This window comes from Oncorhynchus kisutch, linkage group LG1 (assembly GCF_002021735.2).
Source record: "Oncorhynchus kisutch isolate 150728-3 linkage group LG1, Okis_V2, whole genome shotgun sequence".
NCBI lineage: Eukaryota > Metazoa > Chordata > Actinopteri > Salmoniformes > Salmonidae > Oncorhynchus > Oncorhynchus kisutch.
In genome coordinates, this window is record NC_034174.2 from 47771556 (window position 1) to 47790112 (window position 18557).

Here is an 18557-nt window from a genome sequence, read left to right on the forward strand (position 1 = left end):
GGAAATGGTTTGTCTCTGAGGGCTAGGAGGGTGGTGTGGCTGACCTTGTGGTTGTTGTTGAAGGCCAGGGCCCTCACTTTGCAGTTGTACGGGTTAGTGTATTCCTTGGGGATGTCCTCCAGGGCACGGTGGGAGATATGAGAGTAGCAAGGGACCCCCTCCTCATCCTGCTGTCTCATAGCCTGGCTCAGCACCCCCTCAGACACCTCCCACAGTCCCATGGAACCGTCCCGGGACCCTGGGGAGTAGCAGCATATTATTGGTTGGTGGATTTCATATGGAGGGATTATATACATGAAAAACTATCGAGGATGAACAAAAGTTTGAAGTTCTCCCGGTGGCAATTTGTCACTTCAAATCTAATTTTATTGGTCACATGCGCCGAATATAACTGGTGTAGACGTTACTGTGAAATGCTTGCTTAAGAGTTCTTTCCAATGATGTAGAGTTAAAAAATATGACAAATAGTAACAAGGAATAAAATACACAAGAATGAAGCAATAGACAGGGAGTACCAGATCAATGTGCAGGGGTACGAGGTATTTGAGCTAGATACAGTTGAAGTTGTAAGTTTACATACACCTTAGCCAAATACATTTAAACTCAGTTTTCAGAACTCCTGACATTGAATCAGAGTAAAAAATTCCCTGTCTTAAGTCAGTTAGGATCACCAGTTCAGTTTAAGAATGTGAAATGTCAGAATAATAGGAGAGAATGATTTATTTCAGCTTTTATTTCTTTAAACACATTCTCAGTGGGTCAGAAGTTTACATACACTCAATTAGTATTTGGTAGCATTGCCTTTACATTTTTAAACTTGGGTCAAACGTTTTGAGTAGCCTTCCACAAGCTTCTCAAAATAAGTTGGGTGAATAATGGCCCATTCCTCCTGACAGAGCTGTTGTAACTGAGTCAGGTTTGTAGGCGTCCTTGCTCGCACATGCTTTTTCAGTTCTGCCCACAAATATTCTATGGGATTGAGGTCATGGCTTTGTGATGGCCCTCCAACACCTTGACTTTGTTGTCCGTAAGCCATTTTGGCACAACTTTGGAAGTATGCTTGGGGTCATTGCCCATTTGGAAGACCCATTTGCGACCAAGCTTCAACTTCCTGACTGATGTCTTGAGATGTTGCTTCAATATATCCACAGAATGTTCCTCCCTCAAGATGCCATCTATTTTGTGAAGTGCACCAGTCCCTCCTGCAGCAAAGCACCCCCACAACATGATGCTGTATGTACATAAAAGGGATGGTTAAGTGACTAGGCACCAGAATATATAAGTGTAAGCAGCAGCATATGATGTGTGTGTTGTGTGTGTTTGCACATATGTAGTCTATGTGAATGTGTGTGGGTTTGGTGTGAGTGTCAGTGTAGTGTGTGAGTATACACTATATACACAACAGTATGTGGACACCCCTTCAAACTAGTAGATTTATCAGCCACACCCATCGCTGACAGGTCTATAAAATGAAGCACACAGCCATGCAATCTCCATGGACAAACATTGGCAGTAGAAAGTCCTTACTGAAGAGCTCAGAGACATTCAACGTGACACAGTCATAGAATTTCACCTCTCCAACAAGTCAGTTTGTCAAATTTCTACCCTGCTAGAGCTACCCCGGTCAACTGTATGTGCTGTTATTGTGAAGTGGAAACCTCTAGGAGCAACAACGGCTCAGCAGCGAAGTGAGAGGCCACACAAGCTCACGGGACGGGTCCGCCAAGTGGAACATTCAGTACTAAGTTCCAAACTGCCTCTGGAAGCAACGTCAGCACAATAACTGTTAGTCGGGAGCTTCATGAAATGGGTTTCCATGGCTGCACACTTGCACACAAGCCTAAGATCACCATGCACAATGCCAAGCGTTGGCTGGAGTGGTGCATCATGCTTCACCATCTGGCCGTCCGACAGACGAATCTGGGTTTAGCGGATGCCAGGAGAATGCTACCTGCCGAATGCATAGTGCCAATTGTAAAGTTTGGTGGAGGAGGCATTATGGCTGCGGCTGCTTGTAATGGTTTGTGCTAGGCCCCTGAGTTCCAGTGAAGGGAAATCTTAACGCTACAGCATACAATGACATTAACGATGATTCTGTGCTTCCAACTTTGTGGCAACAGTTTGGAGAAGGCCCAAACTGGTCCATACAGAAATGGTTTGTCAAGATCTGTGTGGAAGAACTTAACTGGCCTGCACAGAGCCCTGACCTCAACCCCATCAAACACCTTTGGGATGAATTGGAACGCTGACTGGGAGCCAGGCTGTAGCTGAATGGAAGCAAGTCCCCGCAGCAATGTCCCGACATCTAGTGGAAAGCCTTCCCAGAGGAGTGGAGGCTGTTATAGCAGCAAAGAGGGGTGGGGGACCAACTCCATATTAATGCCCATTCTTTTTGAATGAGATGTTTGACAATCAGGTGTACACATACTTTTGGTCATGTAGTGTATAGTTTTGTCACTGCAATATAGGGTCAATGCAAATAGTCCATTGAACTATTTAGCAGTCTTTTGGCTTCGGGGTAGAAGCTGTCTCCGAGCCTGTTGGCCTGAGAGCAGATGCTCCGGTACTGTTTGCCAGACAGTAGCAGAGTGAACAGTCCGTCTTGGGTGGCTGAAGTTCTTGGTAATTTTCCAGGCCTTCCTCTTGACACAGCCTAATATCGAAGTCCTGGATGGCAAGGAACTCGGCCCAGTGATTTGCTTTGAGGTTGAGGGCGGTGCATTTGCCATACCAAGCGGTGATGCAGCCAGTCAGATGCTGTTGATGGTGCAGCTGTAGAACTTTGGGGGTCCGAGGGCCCATGCCTAATCTTTTCAGCCTCCTCGTGGGGGAAGAGGAATTGTAGTGCGCGCTTCACAACCGTGCGGGTGTGTGTGTACCATGTTAAGTCCTTAGTGATGTGGACGCCAAAGAACATGAAGCTCTCGACCCGCTCCACTACAGCCCTGCATTTCTCTTGTTGTCCGCAATCAGCTGCAGGGTCTTACTGATGTTGTCCTGGCACCACACTTCCAAGTCTGACTACCTCCCTGTAGACTGTTTCATGATCGGTGATCAGGCCTACCACTGCAGTGTCATCAGCAAAAGTTGGTGTTGGAGTTGTGCGTGGCCACACAATCGTGGGTGAACAGGGAGTACAGGAGGGGACTAAGCACCCACCTCCTACCCTCACCAACTGGGGCTGGCCCGTCAGGTAGTCCAGGATCCAGTTGCAGAGGGAGGTGTTTAATCCCAGGGTCCCGAGCTTGGTGATAATGTTGGAGGGGGACTATGGTGTTGAACGCTGAGCTTTAGTCTATAAACAGCACTCACAAATACTGAACAAAAATATAAAACGCAACATGTAAAGGGTTGGTTTCCATGTTTTATCTATTTAATAGTCTGATGGTCTTGAGATAGAAGCCATTTTTCAGTCTCTCGGTCCCAGCTTTGCTATACCTGTACTGACCTCGCCTTCTGGATGGTAGCAGGGTGAACAGGCTGTGGCTTGGGTGGCTGAGGTCCTTGATGATCTTCTTGGCCTTACTGGTACACCAGGTCCAGTAGATGTCGTGGAGGGCAGGCAGTTTGCCACCAGTGATGAGTGGGCAGAACGCGCCACCCCCTGGAGAGTCCTGCGGTTGTAGACGGTGCAGTTGCCGTACCAGGTGGTGACACAGTCCGATAGGATACTCTGTGGTGAATCTGTAAAATGTTTGGGTTTTAGGGGCCAAGACAAATTTCTTCAGCCTTCCTCACCACACTGCCGGTGTAGGTGGACCATTACAGATTGTCAGTGATGTGTATGCCAAGAAACTTTTCACCTTCTCCACTGCGGCCCTGTCGATTTGGATGGGGTGTGCACCCTCTGCTGTCTCCCGAAGTCCACGATCAGCTCTTTCATTTTGTTGAGGGAGAGGTTATTTTCCTGGCACCACTCCACCTGGGTCCTCACCTCCTCCCTGTAGGCTGTCTCGTTGTTGTTGGTAATCAGACCTACCACGGTTGTGTCGTCTTCAAACTTGTCGATTGAGTTGGAGGCGTGCGCATGTTCTGAGATTGTCCCCTGGTATTCCGTCTGGCCCGGAGGCCTTACGAGTGTTAGCATGTTTAAAGGTTTTACTCACATTGTGATCTTGCTCTGTGGCCAGTCTTTTAGATCAACAGGGGCTTTCATGCAGTACTCTGCTATTTTCCTTGAGGCAAGTGTAAAAGGCATTTCACTCATATGGGAATTCTGCGCCCACCGGGCATCTCACTGCTGAATTTCCCTTTGTAATCCGTTAGTGTCTTCAAGCCCTGCCACATCCGACAAGTGTCAGAGCCGGTGTAATAGGATACCACCTTACTCCTGTATTTTTCTTTTGCATGCTTGATGTCTTGGAGGTTGTAGCAGGCTTTCTTGTATGCGTCCATGTTAATGTCCCGTTCTTTGTAAGTGGTAGCTCTAACCTGTTATCCAGGGTTTTAGGTTTGGATACGTTTGTAAAGTCACTGTGGGGACAACAGTCTCTGCACTTCTTGAGGAAGCCTGTGACTGATGTGGTAAACTCCTCCGTGCTATCAGATGAATCCCAAAACATATCCCAGTCTGTACAAGCAAAACAGTCTTTTAGCCTTGCGTCCGCTTCATCGGACCAACGCCGTATTGAGCACGTCACTGGTACTTCCTGTTCCAGCTTTTGTTTTTAAACAGGAAGCAGAACGATGGCGTTACGGTCTGATTTGCCGAATGGAGTGTGAGGGCATTCTATGCATTTCTGTGGGTAGAATAAAAGTGGTCTAGTTTAGTTTTAGCACCCCTAGTGGCGCAGGAGGCATGTTGGTGGAAGTGAGGTAGAACGGATTTAAGTCTCCCCACGTTAAAGTCTCCGCCCACCAGAAATGCTGCCTCTGGGTGTGTGGTTTCTTGTTTATGGCCCCATACAGTTTGTTGAGTGACAAAGTGGTGTTGGCTTGTGGATGGATGTAGACAGCCATGACAATTATGGATGAGAACTCTTGGTAAATAATAAGGTCTGCAGCTTACCATGAGGTATTCTATATCAAATGACTAAAAGCTTGACAGTTCCTTCATACTGGAAGCAATGCACCAATTGTTGTTTATGAAGAGGCACAGCCCTCCCCACTTGGACTTGTCCGAGGCTGGTGTCGTCCAATCGTACCGCTGCATGGAGAAACCACTGAGTTTTATGTTCATAGATTGAGCCAGCCAAGTTTCTTCAAGGCATATAATATTGCAGTCTCCCTCTGATAGGAGACTCTTGAACGAAGCTCATCCATCTTATTCTTGAGTGACTGGACATTTGCCAATAAAACGGAGGGGAGTGCCAGTCGATCTTCTCTACGTCTCAGTCTCACAAGGATGCCAGCCTGCCTACGCCTGTGGCGTTTTGGTAGCCCATGAAACAAAGGAATTAGCGTCCTGTGTGAACAAGGGAACAGCGGAGTCTGAGTTGAAGTCAGATTTGAAGTCGAAATCGAGGATAGTAACTGTCGATACGACGTCCAAAAGTTCTTGGCGGTCATACGTGACAATAGTATCAACTTTCTGTACAAAAAACGTAAAGATAAACATTTTTTTAAAGTCTCTAAATAGCATTCGCATAAGATGTTGGACTTCAGTAAGTGCAATCTGTGCCATTTAAAGGCCTAGTGTAGTCAACATTTTTACTGTGTTTGTACTGTCATTTTTACTGTGTTTCATATACATTTCCACACAGAGATTGGAATAATAATGTGAAATTGTGAAAATTATGATAATGCCCTTTTAATTTAAGAGCTGTTCGAAAAGACCACCTGAAATTTCAGCCTGTTTTGGTGGAATGGAGTTTAGGCCTTACATGGTGACATCACCATGCAGTAAACAAGTTAGACCAATAAGAAAGAGAATTCCAAAGCTCTCTGGCAACAACAGCTAATTTTCAGTTTTCCCCTCCCCACTCAGACCACCCCCAGACAATCGTAGCAAAATTCTTGCTTGAGAAATTACCCTTTGCTAAGAAGCCATTTGATTATTACTTTTGACCGTTTTCATTGATAACAATCACAGTAAGGTAATTAATTACACAGAAAGTATTTGATATTGAGATAAAAACGTCTGCATTGGACCTTTAACACTTACCAGACACCGCCATGCTGTCGCTGATCCATGCAATGGAGAAGATCCAGTCATTATGGCCATCCTGAAAAATAGAGAACCCTCCCATGAAATAAAAAAAATGTTTTCATTGTATTCCAGGAATTGTATGACAGGGTCCAACATTGACTTTTTTCCCCTCACTGGTCCGCCAGGCTAGTTGGCCAAAAATCGAATAGCACGAACAGAATTTCTACTGGCCAAGACATTGGGTGGTTTATAAATACATTCGTTGACATGCTTGTTTAATTCAGCTAGTAATAGGCTACATTTAGTTACTATGGTATATTAAAAAGCGGTGTAATATAATTTAGCAATGTAAGACATTACTCTATTCTTAAATAAGTGTTGTATTAATTGGATTAACATTCGTCTCTAAAGTATGTCATTTTAAAATAGGACGTTTCCCCTTTTAAGACAAGGGCTTTTCAAAAGCGATATCTGGCTAAAGTACATATTTTTTTCTGGATAAAAAATGGGTTAGGTGGTGGGTGTGGCAATGAGCACAGTTGGACCAGCAAAATGTGAGAACATTTTAGAGGGCCCCATCTTGGCAGTGTAGAGAAATTGTAGCATGTTAAGCCAATTTCCTGCAATTCTACATAAATTTGCCTTGGAGCTGAGAGAAAATGTTGCCGTTTTAAAAATAGTTCCTGGCAATTCTATGCATTTTGCCATGGTGTTCTTTTGCTCAAACATAATCAATTTAGCTGTATTTTATTTTTTTAATTTTAAATTCTACCTGAATGTCTAACATTTATTTTGCTTGACTGCTAGTTTTCAAAGATTATATTATTTAAAAACGTAGGTCCATTATCTTTTCGGCATACTTTATATCTGGTTTTAGTCGTTTAAGTTTACACTGAAAGCGTTTGTCCATCCAGAAAATTATATATATATATATATATTTTTTTTTAACGTTGTTTGGACGTTGGCCCAGCCAAGGATTACAATGGCAGAAGAATCAATGCAATAGTCTCATTTTAGCTTATTTTTGCAGACTATCAACAGCATCAATTATTTTATTTTTGTAAATCACTTAGCCTAATATAAATAAGCTCAGCGAGTGGATTGATGAGCGCCTTTTATTTATTTTTTACTCTGGACAGCTTGCGTATGCCTTGTGAATGCATCAACTCATGTAATGCTCAAGAAGGTGACTCGCGAGGAGTGTGGTTGAATAAACAGCCAATCATATTGCTCAAATACAAGAGTTGTCCGTATTTAGTCTTCAATGGTTTTCATTGGCAGACTGCGACAGAGCAGGTAAACGTTGAACTGGAACGCCAAAACGTGCTGAGAAATTACTGGCACAATCGGGCCAGTGACTGACAAAATGGACTGCCCAAACATGTTTTTACTGGCCCCGGGCCAGCGGCCCATTGTTGATGTCAGACCCTGTATGATCAGACTTTCTTTTAGGCTGTCTCAGCCACCACTCACATCTCCCACGCAGACGGGGTCCAGGGTGGGCAGACGGTAGACAGCCAGGCTGTTGGGGTTGTCTCCGCCCGTGGCCAGTAGAGTGCCTGAGGGGTTAAGCTCGATGGCGTGGATCCCACAGCCTTGCTGATCCAGCCCGGACACTGAGCCACTTCCGAGGAAGGGGGCCCCTATTGTCCCCCCAACACCCCCGGAGCCACCTCCTTGGCCCTGCCGGTCCTTCAGCATGGGGATGCGTGTAATCTTCCCTGTCAGAACATCTGCCACAAATAGCTGTGGATAGGAGGAAAGAAACCTTTCATTAGAGAAATAACACAAGGTCTGGAATCATGTCCTTTTTATTCATAATAGGTCAGTTCAAGGTACTCCAGTTAACAGGAAATGTTTTTAAAGTTATTCCTTTTTGAAAGAAGAAAAAAAGAGTAAAGTAAGAGAGGGCAGTCTCTCACCGTATTGCACTTGGTTCCACACACCACCTGGCGGTGATTGAGCCACTGCGAGGCGAACACCTTGTTGAGGCGGCCCAGGGAGAACTCCCGCTCCTTCAGGATGCCCGGGAGGCGGCCGGCAGCAAAGCCCCGCAAGCTACGCTGGAGACGCCACTCATGCTGCTGCTGAGGCCGGATCTCACGGCCCTGGAGTGCGTACACCACCGAGCGCAGACTACACCACCACTGCTGGGCATGCCGGGACGAGGAAGACACGCGTGCCCGCTTGTATGCAGACTGGCACCAGCCCACCTGACAGAGGAGAGAAAAAGATAAAAGGTTAACAAGGCTTAAATGAGATGAACACCATGTAAATCAAGTACAGTAGCTAGATTTCCATCCAATTGGCGACACATTTTTATCCACATTTTTCTCCGACCAGTGGTATGTTTCCACCAAATGGGTCAGTTGGGGATTAAAATCAGTGCGGACTCTAGAGAACTGTTTCGGGTGGCAAGCATGCGAACGCCTTAAGATGACGATTTTTGGAAAACAGAGGAGACTGATTAGTTGCATTACTTCAGAGAATACAAACATCTTCCATAGCGAGCAAGAGACAGAGAGGGGCACAGTAAAGGCAGGTCGGCCACCAGGCAGACAGTCAAAACTGTGAATTAGGCCTATCTATCAGCAATCAAAAACAGGAATCAATGTCTTGGCATTGAATAGGTTAGGATATTGAGATGAGCGAGATGCACTTATTTGCGCATGTGCATGAGTTCAATTCAAGCTGTTCAGTGTGGTACCCAGGGTACCAAAACAGTGGAGAAGTTGTGGAAATTGACCCACTATTACTTTCTGAATCTATGTTTAAAAATAAAAAAAACTATTTGCATACAGATTAAGGATCCCGATTCAGTTTTTTTTTTTAAATGACATTCACACCCCTACTGGGAAGTCTGAAATAAACAAGCTCCAACTGGGAAAAATATTTTTGAATGGTCATCCAACTAGGAATTTCAAATTGGAAACTCGGCATGATCCTAGAGCTCCGACTTCTCAGACCTGAAGGTCACTGACTTCACGATTTTTCCCAGTCTGAGCTCGTTTTCACAGTTCACAGCTGTCTTGAACACACCAATAGGCACTAGCTCAGCTGTCAGAAGACGATCAGGGAAGAGGAAGAAATTAGGCTCCAGCCTAGGTTAATTTTTAATATATATTAAAAAATATCTACTTAATGCGGTACATTTACCCTCTGTGCCTTCTCGCGTTTAAAAAAACCCAGAACCCTATCCTCTGCCCAGTCTTAATCCCTCCTTACAACCATGACCCCCTCCCTCCCGCTGCACTCTGTCCCTTCCATGCACAGTACACTCATCCCCTTGAGGCTATGGTCATCACTCCCAGCCCACTGACCCAGATACAAGGAGCCAACTAGGTCAGGATCTAAGCACACACACACACATTCAGAGACACTTCATAAAAAGGCAGGATCCGTACACACACACAAACCAAGATTTATTTTAATGGCTTTTTAAAAACAATTGTCGGACAAATTCTCCGGGAGAAGAAAAAATAAAATCCATTGCAAAATAATGCTTTTTTTAAATTAATTGATGGAAATACCAGTTGATGTGCTCCAACTTCAAAGGCAATTATATTTTCATATATTTCATGTGTTTATTTTTACTAACGCAAAATACTTGAGGTCCTTGTAAGGGAAAAATTGGCGACGCTTGTTTGGATTTTCCCCATTTCCAGTGTGCCCGCTGAGAGGGGATTCTTTCTTCAAAACAGAGTAAAGTAATGAGGCTGATACGCATCGCAGGCAGCTCCAAGGAGTTGGATAGTTTTGACTTCCCAACAGTAGCAGCAACTTTGAGAAGGCCAAGGTCTGCCGCAAACGCTAGTAAATTAGAGGCAAATTGTGTTTGTCGGGCTCAGTCCTAGCAGTTCTGCTGCCGCCCTAGGCAATATCCACATATGCCGCCTGGGTGTCATGTATCCAATAAACAACATTTACTATAATCATCCAGTAGAACTGTAAAAAAATATTTTAAAAATGAGTGCGATATCATCTGAGCTTTGGAAACAAGTGCTTTCATAAATGCATGGCGAGGGCCTCGTTTCACAGGAGCATTGTAAAATAATCTCTCTCATTTAATGAACCAGCCTTAATTAATTTTGCTTATTTACATAATTGAATATGACTGTAACATCAGTTTTTACCAGTTCTTTATTTTGTGGTCGCCTAAATTGGCCTCTTTCCACTGCTGTGGTGCTGAATCGCAGCAGGAATGGGTGTGGGGAGGCCTGCCCTGGTGTTCGTAAACAGGCATATTTTGTTATTTTTTAGGCCTAATTAAAATGTTCATGCCTAGGCTAAATTAAAGTTAGAAGCCTAGGTTGTATTTGAAAACAGCTGTGTTTTATTAATTAAAAATGTTCAAACAAATAGCCTGTAAGACAGGAGTTCACAAATATACAAATATATTTTGAAGTTACTGTGTAGGCGACTTGCTCTTCTGGGTTAAATGTTTCTTTAAAAAAATGAATATCTTATTTTTAATTTATAGCAGGGATGAAGGCACAACATTTCAATAAAACCTGTCATGTTGGTATAGATCATTCTACTTTATTATTACAACTTTTAAGGCAAATTTCTACTCTGTTAAAATGAATTACAATAATCTAAATGTGATTTTGAGCACCGTGAGTGGACGCCCTAATGCTTTATGCACCCAATGTATATGCATGTCCGGTAAATTGCAACGAAAAAAAGTGCCTTAAAAGCTAGAGGAAAATGTTATGGATGTGACAGGGTCGCAAAACACAGACAGCAAATGACACTGCACTCCATTTCAAATTTACAACGTTTTAGGAATTTCATTCCAGATCATGAATGACAGATGTTTAATTTCAAATATTAAATGTTATTATCAATCACTTGAGTAACAGAATAAACAAACAAGAACTCAAACTCAATTCCAAAAGTTTTTTCATAAGTTCATGGCTTTGTATTCTCTCTCACCCTTTAATCTGCCAGCACAGGCTCTATGAAATGGTACCTCCTCCCCGTTTTCCACAAAAGAACCCAGGGTGTGGACAACTTGACCTGCAGCCACCCAAACCTCGTCTTCCTTGGCTGGCAAGATGTATTTAGGGGCTGCAGGTAGCCTAGTGGCTAGAGTGTTAAGCCAGTAACCGAAAGGTTGCTGGATCGAATCCCCGAGCTGACAATGTAAAAATCTATCATCCTGGCCCTGAACAAGGCAGTTAACCCACTGTTCCCTGGTAGGCCGTCATTGTAAATAAGAATTAGTTCTTATATTTAACTTAAAAAAAAAAAAAAATATTTACACAAATCCAGTGTGGTTGGTTTCTCCTCAAGAACTGCATTTCAACAGCATGAGAGTCCGTTTTTTTTTTGTTACCAGTCCCACAAACTGCCTGTACTGTATATACACAGAGTATACCACAATCCATGTCTCAAGGCTTAAAAATCCTTCTTTAACCTTTCTCCCCTTCGTTCATCTACACTGATTTGAAGTCCATTTAACAAGTTACATCAATAAGGGATCAAGGCTGTCACCTGGTCAGTGTGTCATGGAAATAGCTGGTGTTGATGTTTTGTAGACTCAGTGTGTACCTCTAGACTAACCATAGACTCGGGGATTGATACACCCATTTCATTCCCTTGTTTATTTGAGCTAGCTGGACTCATTCCTCACTCATCCCTAATCACCTCTACTAGAGGTCGACCGATCAATCGGAATGGCCAATTAATTAGGGCCGATTTCAAGTTTTCATAACAATCGAAAAATCGGTATTTTAGGGCGCCGATTTCCGATTATTTATTTATTTAAATATTTGTATACCTTCTATTTAACTAGGCAAGTCAGTTAAGAACACTTTCTTATTTTCAATGACTGACTAGGAACTGTGGGTTAACTGCCTTGTTCAGGGGCAGAACGACAGATTTTCACATTGTCAGCCCAGGGGTTGCAACCGCACAGATAACTAGTCCAACGCTCTAACCATTGCACTCCACGAGTAGCCTGCCTGTTACGCAAATGCAGTAGAAGCCAAGGTAAATTGCTAGCTAGCATTAAACTTATCTTATAAAAAACAATCAATCATAATCACTAGTTATAACTACTAATCCAGTTTAGCAGGCAATATTAACCAGGTAAAATTGTGTAATTTCTCTTGCGTTCATTGCACGCAGAGTCAGGGTATATGCAACCGTTTGGGCTGCCTGGCTCATTGCGAACTAATTTGCCAGAATTTTACGTAATTATGACATACATTGAAGGTTGTGCAATGTAACAAGAATATTTAGACTTAAGGATGCCACCTGTTAGATAAAAGACTGAACGGTTCCGTATTTCAAAGAAATAAAAGTTGTGTTTTCGAAATGATAGTTTCCGGATTCGATCATATTAATGACCAAAGGCTCTTATTTCTGTGTGGTATTATGTTATGATTAAGGCTGATTTGATAGAGCAGTCTGAGCAGCAGTAGGCCCGTAATCATTCATTCAAACAGCACTTTCGTGCGTTTTGCCAGCAGCTCTTCGCAAGCACAGCGCTGTTTATGACATCAAGCCTATCAGCCTAATGGCTGGTGTAACCAATGTGAAATGGCTAGCTAGTTAGCTGGGTGTGCGCTATCTAAGGTCTTCGAAAGCCAAGTCAACAAACAGGTCACTGACCATCTCGAATCCCACCGTACCTTCTCCGCTGTGCAATCTGGTTTCCGAGCCGGTCATGGGTGCACCTCAGCCACACTCAAGGTACTAAACGACATCATAACCGCCATCGATAAAAGACAGTACTGTGCAGCCGTCTTCATCGACCTTGCCAAGGCTTTCGACTCTGTCAATCACCATATTCTTATCGGCAGACTCAGTAGCCTCGGTTTTTCGGATGACTGCCTTGCCTGGTTCACCAATTACTTTGCAGACAGAGTTCAGTGTGTCAAATCGGAGGGCATGCTGTCTGGTCCTCTGGCAGTCTCTATGGGGGTGCCACAGGGTTCAATTCTCGGGCCGACTCTTTTCTTTGTGTATATCAATGATGTTGCTCTTGCTGCGGGCGATTCCCTGATCCACCTCTACGCAGATGACACCATTCTATATACTTTCGGCCTGTCTTTGGACACTGTGCTATCTAACCTCCAAACAAGCTTCAATGCCATACAACACTCCTTCCGTGGCCTCCAACTGCTCTTAAACGCTAGTAAAACCAAATGCATGCTTTTCAACCGGTCGCTGCCTGCACCTGCATGCCCGACTAGCATCACCACCCTGGATGGTTCCGACCTAGAATATGTGGACGTCTATAAGTACCTAGGTGTCTGGCTAGACTGCAAACTCTCCTTCCAGACTCATATCAAACATCTTCAATCGAAAATCAAATCAAGAGTCGGCTTTCTATTCCGCAACAAAGCCTCCTTCACTCAATCCGCCAAGCTTACCCTAGTAAAACTGACTATCCTACCGATCCTCGACTTCGGCGATGTCATCTACAAAATGGCTTCCAACACTCTACTCAGCAAACTGGATGCAGTCTATCACAGTGCCATCCGTTTTGTCACTAAAGCACCTTATACCACCCACCACTGCGACTTGTATGCTCTAGTCGGCTGGCCCTCGCTACATATTCGTCGCCAGACCCACTGGCTCCAGGTCATCTACAAGTCTATGCTAGGTAAAGCTCCGCCTTATCTCAGCTCACTGGTCACGATGGCAACACCCATCCGTAGCACGCGCTCCAGCAGGTGTATCTCACTGATCATCCCTAAAGCCAACACCTCATTTGGCCGCCTTTCGTTCCAGTACTCTGCTGCCTGTGACTGGAACGAATTGCAAAAATCGCTGAAGTTGGAGACTTTTATCTCCCTCACCAACTTCAAACATCAGCTATCTGAGCAGCTAACCGATCGCTGCAGCTGTACATAGTCTATTGGTAAATAGCCCACCCTTTTCACCTACCTCATCCCCATACTGTTTTTATTTATTTACTTTTCTGCTCTTCTGCACACCAATATCTCTACCTGTACATGACCATCTGATCTTTTATCACTCCAGTGTTAATCTGCAAAATTGTAATTATTTGCCTACCTCCTCATGCCTTTTGCACACATTGTATATAGACCCCCCCTTTGTTTTCTACTGTGTTATTGACTTGTTAATTGTTTACTCCATGTGTAACTCTTTGTTGTATGCTCACACTGCTATGCTTTATCTTGGCCAGGTCGCAGTTGCAAATGAGAACTTGTTCTCAACTAGCCTACCTGGTTAAATAAAGGTGAAATAAAATAAATAAATAAAATAAAAATACTGTATCAAACGTCACTCGCTTTTAGATTTTCAATGGGTAACGATGCTTCGAATGTGGCCGTCGAGGTGTTCCTGGTTCGAGCTCAGGTAGGGGCGAGGAGGGGGACAGAAGCTATACTGTTACACTGGCAATACTATAGTGCCTATAAGAACATCCAATAGTCAAAGGTATATGAAATACAAATGGTATAGAGAGAAAGTCCTATAAATACTATATGAACTACAACCTAAAACCTCTTATCTTGGAATATTGAAGTCTCATGCTAAAAGAAACCACCAATTTTCATATGTTTTCATGTTCTGAGCAAGGAACTTAAAATGTTAGCTTTTTCACATAGCACATATTTTACATGGCACAAAAACACAGTTTTTGCATTATTTCAACCAAATTGAACATGTTCCATTATTTATTTGAGGTTATTGATTTTATTGATGTTTTATATTAAGTTAAAATAAGTGTTACGTCAGTATTATTGTAATTGTCATTATTATTACAAAAAAACACACAAAACCATTCGGCCGATTAATCGGTATCGGTGCTGAAAAATCATAATCGGCCGACCTCTAATCTCTACTGTATATTTACATATGTCAATACGTTGATGTCTTTCCTACTGTATGAAGGGTTAAACTTCATTTTCATGATGTGTAATGGTAAAAAAAAAAAATTTGACACACGGTTTTGCACTTTCATAGACATTTCTGTCAGATTGTAAATCACCTCAGACTTGACAGCTGCAATTCACAAGCACTGGCAGGGCAGACTACACCGATACAGACCAATATTGTCACTGGGGGTACCCGTACTTACTCAAGGAAGTACACAAACTCAGCATGACCGGTGAACATGTATGGATTTTTAAGACCGTAATTATGTTTTGAAAATAAGAACTTTATTATTCCATGCAATGCTCCAGTTAGCAGAACACACGATTGCAGTTCATATGAGAACGTGAAATAGATCACACACAGGTAAAAACAATTGCCTGTTAACACTTCGGTGGCAGTAGGAAGGGTATGATCATGACCATTATCATGATCATTTTACACAGTGATGCTGACTAATGATTACTGACAAAGAGAGAAAGGTGATATAATTGGTTTCTTAAGTCCTTGATGAAAGTTAGGTTTGCATAGAAAGTCTGCATACAATCATACTCGAAACGCATCCACAATAACTTTTTTTTTACCCCTTTTTCTCCCCAATTTCGTGGTATCCAATTGTTAGTAGCTACTATCTTGTCTCATCGCTACAACTCCAGTACGGGCTCGGGAGAGACCAAGGTTGAAAGTCATGCGTCCTCTGATACACAACCCAACCAAGCCGGACTGCTTCTTAACACGGCGCATCCAACCCTGTTATGGAAGACAGAGACCACAAATGTTGTAATAGAAAAAAAAACTGTTAAAACAGTGCACCGTAAGTGTGTATTTTGCATCTGTGAAATTATTTTGTCATATTAAAGTAGAGGGATTTATGTTTCTAGAACCGTACCGCAATTAAGAATCGATTCACATTTAGATTGAGTATTTGGCTGTTTTGGCTTCGAGCAAATTCGCCCTTTAAAGCCACTGAGTAAGTCCCAAATCAAATGTAACTTTTGTTGTTGTCTGCTTTAATATACACTACATGACCAAAAGTATGTGGACACCTGCTCATTGAACATCACAGTCCAAAATCATGGGCATTAATATGGAGTTGGTGGAAGGTTTTCCATTAAATGTTAGAACATTGCTGCAGGGACTTGCTTCCAATCAGTCACGAGCGTTAGTGAGGTTGGATACTAATGTTAGGCGATTAGGCCTGGCTTGCAGTCGGCGTTCCAATAACGACAGAGCAGGGAAAAAATGTTTTAGTATTTTTTTTAATAAATTTGCAAAAATGTTTCACAATTACAAGTTAAATAGCCCTTGATGTTTTTTGCGACTGCACTTGAAGAAACTTTCAAAGTTCTTGAAATGTTCCTCATTGACTGACAATGTAATGGCCTGTCATTTTCTCTGCTTATTTGAGCTGCTCTTGCCATAACCCGATAATAGGTGTGCAGCAATTTAACCTTTTGTTTTTTGACAATAATTTCTTGCAGCTCTGAAAGATAAGTTCCTTATGCTTCGAAAACCGCACCATAAGCAATGCGCGTTAATGTTCAGACAGAGCACAGCGGCCCTTAAAGCTGCAATATGTACATGTTCAGGTGACCTGACCAAATTAACTTAGAAATTAGTTATAGATCTGTCACACATGGAAAGCAAGTCTAGTGGTAGATAAGTACTATGGGCGCTATTTCTATGCTTCCAGTTTTTGCGTCTTGTTCACTTGCTTCAAAGCAGCTCAAAATACAATATTTTTGGATATGGAAAAGACGGTACAATGATTCCCTACACTATACATGCTTGTTTTGTCACAAACTGAAATTAGAATTTTAGCAACCAGGATATTTTTTTGCATAGTGCATAGTGCATAGTGCAGCTTTAACAAAACCCATCCCCTACAAAAAGATGCCTTCCTTCAATCACTTGTGTAATGTTACCAAGTCATGATCAAGGGCTAGAAAATACCCCCCCCCCCCCCTTCTGGCTAGAAACTTGTTGCAGGTGTAGAAAATCACTGTTTTTACTACTTTGAATTCTACCATGTGATGTCACAGAGAAGCATTTTTTAGTATGTTGGAGATTATGAAAATGACGTTTAAAAGGGCTGGAATTTCCCTTTAACACTACCTACCTAATAATAACACCTAACAACCTATTCCATTCAAATAGGATATAAGTTAGCTAACCAACTACAATAATTTTTTTCACCGTCCCCTACAACCCAATAAATAGTTAATCCAATGCATAATTGCCTAATGTGGCACTGGTAGGCCTAACGTTGGGCCTAACCAACACGTCACAAGTCTAAATGTATTGTTAAAAACAAGTTAGGGAAACTGTCAATGTAATAAAATAAAAAACAAAGGAGGGACAGTCAAAGGAAATCGTGAATGAGAACGCGAATTTACGTTAGCTAACTCGCCAGTGTGCTAGCTAGCTGTTACATTATTGGCTAACAAGGTAATTTAGCAAGTTCCGGTAGCTACCTAGCCGTCTATGAAGGTACAGCTATTTTATTAAATTTTCAAAAACAAATTGTGCCTTTTAGCAAGCTTGATAGATAATGCCACGCAGCTAACTTCCAACCTGTTAGCTAACGTCATAGAGTCAAACATTCAACGCAAAATGGTAACATTCGCTAGCTTGTCAGGCTAACCAAGGTTTGCCTGAATCGCCACCGTTTTTGCCTACCTGTTGTTGGTCCTTGGACTCCCCTGCCTTCCTTTTCCTGTTAACTGTTTTTCTCGCCATAATCCGACACACACAAGCCTCTCACCCACATGGAGGGCAATACTGACGCTAGGTACTGGGTCATATAATGGCGATTAGCTATTTTGTTGTCTGGCTCTGACTGTAGCAGCATGCGGCGGGGAAGGAAGATCACATAGGGTGATGTTGACTAGCTAACGTTAGTCTACCCTCCGGGTTCCAAAACTAAAACTATAGCTACGCGCGTAGGCTAGCTTTTAACCGAATAAAATTTGCTTAAGTGGAGGGTAAATGTAAGGCTCTCCTCCATCTCTCTTTTTATATGTTCTCCATCCTTCTTTCTTTCTTTACAAATAGCGTCACCAACGGTAACAATATTGTGCCGCGCGCAACTGCAGTACAATTCAACAGCAACAAAAACGTCGAACGTGCACGTACGCTAAAGCGTGCGCGTTCACAAACCAGTTGTAATTGACGTCATACTTACGCTTCGGAACTCTTCACGTGCATTATTAAAATCACGCTGGCAATCTACTCCGGTTGCCGATTTCATAGCAGTCAGAGCCTACAAAGGAGGTTTGAGGAGTTAGCGAGGTAACTTTAGTCAACTCTTAGTTCGACTCAACTCAGGATAACCACTCATTATATTGAGAACATTATGTTTTTGTAATTTTTAAAATTGAATTTAACATTGTTAACTGGACAAATCAGTTAAGAACAACTTCTTATTTACAATGACAGCCTACCAAAATGTCTCCTGCGGGGATGGGGGCTGGGATTAAAAATATAGGACAAAACACACAACACGACAAGAGACACAAGATTCTCTCGTCTGATGAAAACAATATTGAACTCTTTGGCCTGAATGCCAAACGTCATGTCTGGAGGAAACCTGGCACCATCCCTACAGTGAAGCATG

The 18557-nt window shown here is 42.7% G+C and overlaps 1 protein-coding gene across 2 annotated transcripts in view; it reads right to left on the reverse strand.

The window, feature by feature from the left end:
- Positions 1 to 18058, reverse strand: part of dcaf12 (DDB1 and CUL4 associated factor 12) — a 28645-nt gene extending 10587 nt beyond the window's left edge. For both annotated transcript variants that reach the window (XM_031825906.1, XM_020484972.2), the window contains exons 1-5: positions 17621 to 18058; positions 8011 to 8301; positions 7562 to 7834; positions 6104 to 6164; positions 45 to 238 (exon numbers count right to left, since the gene is read on the reverse strand). In XM_031825906.1, coding sequence (XP_031681766.1) covers positions 45 to 238; positions 6104 to 6164; positions 7562 to 7834; positions 8011 to 8301; positions 17621 to 17680 — 879 coding nt within the window. In that variant the 5' untranslated portion in view covers positions 17681 to 18058. The remainder of the gene's footprint in view (positions 1 to 44; positions 239 to 6103; positions 6165 to 7561; positions 7835 to 8010; positions 8302 to 17620) is intronic.
- Between the last annotated feature and the right edge of the window lie 499 nt (positions 18059 to 18557).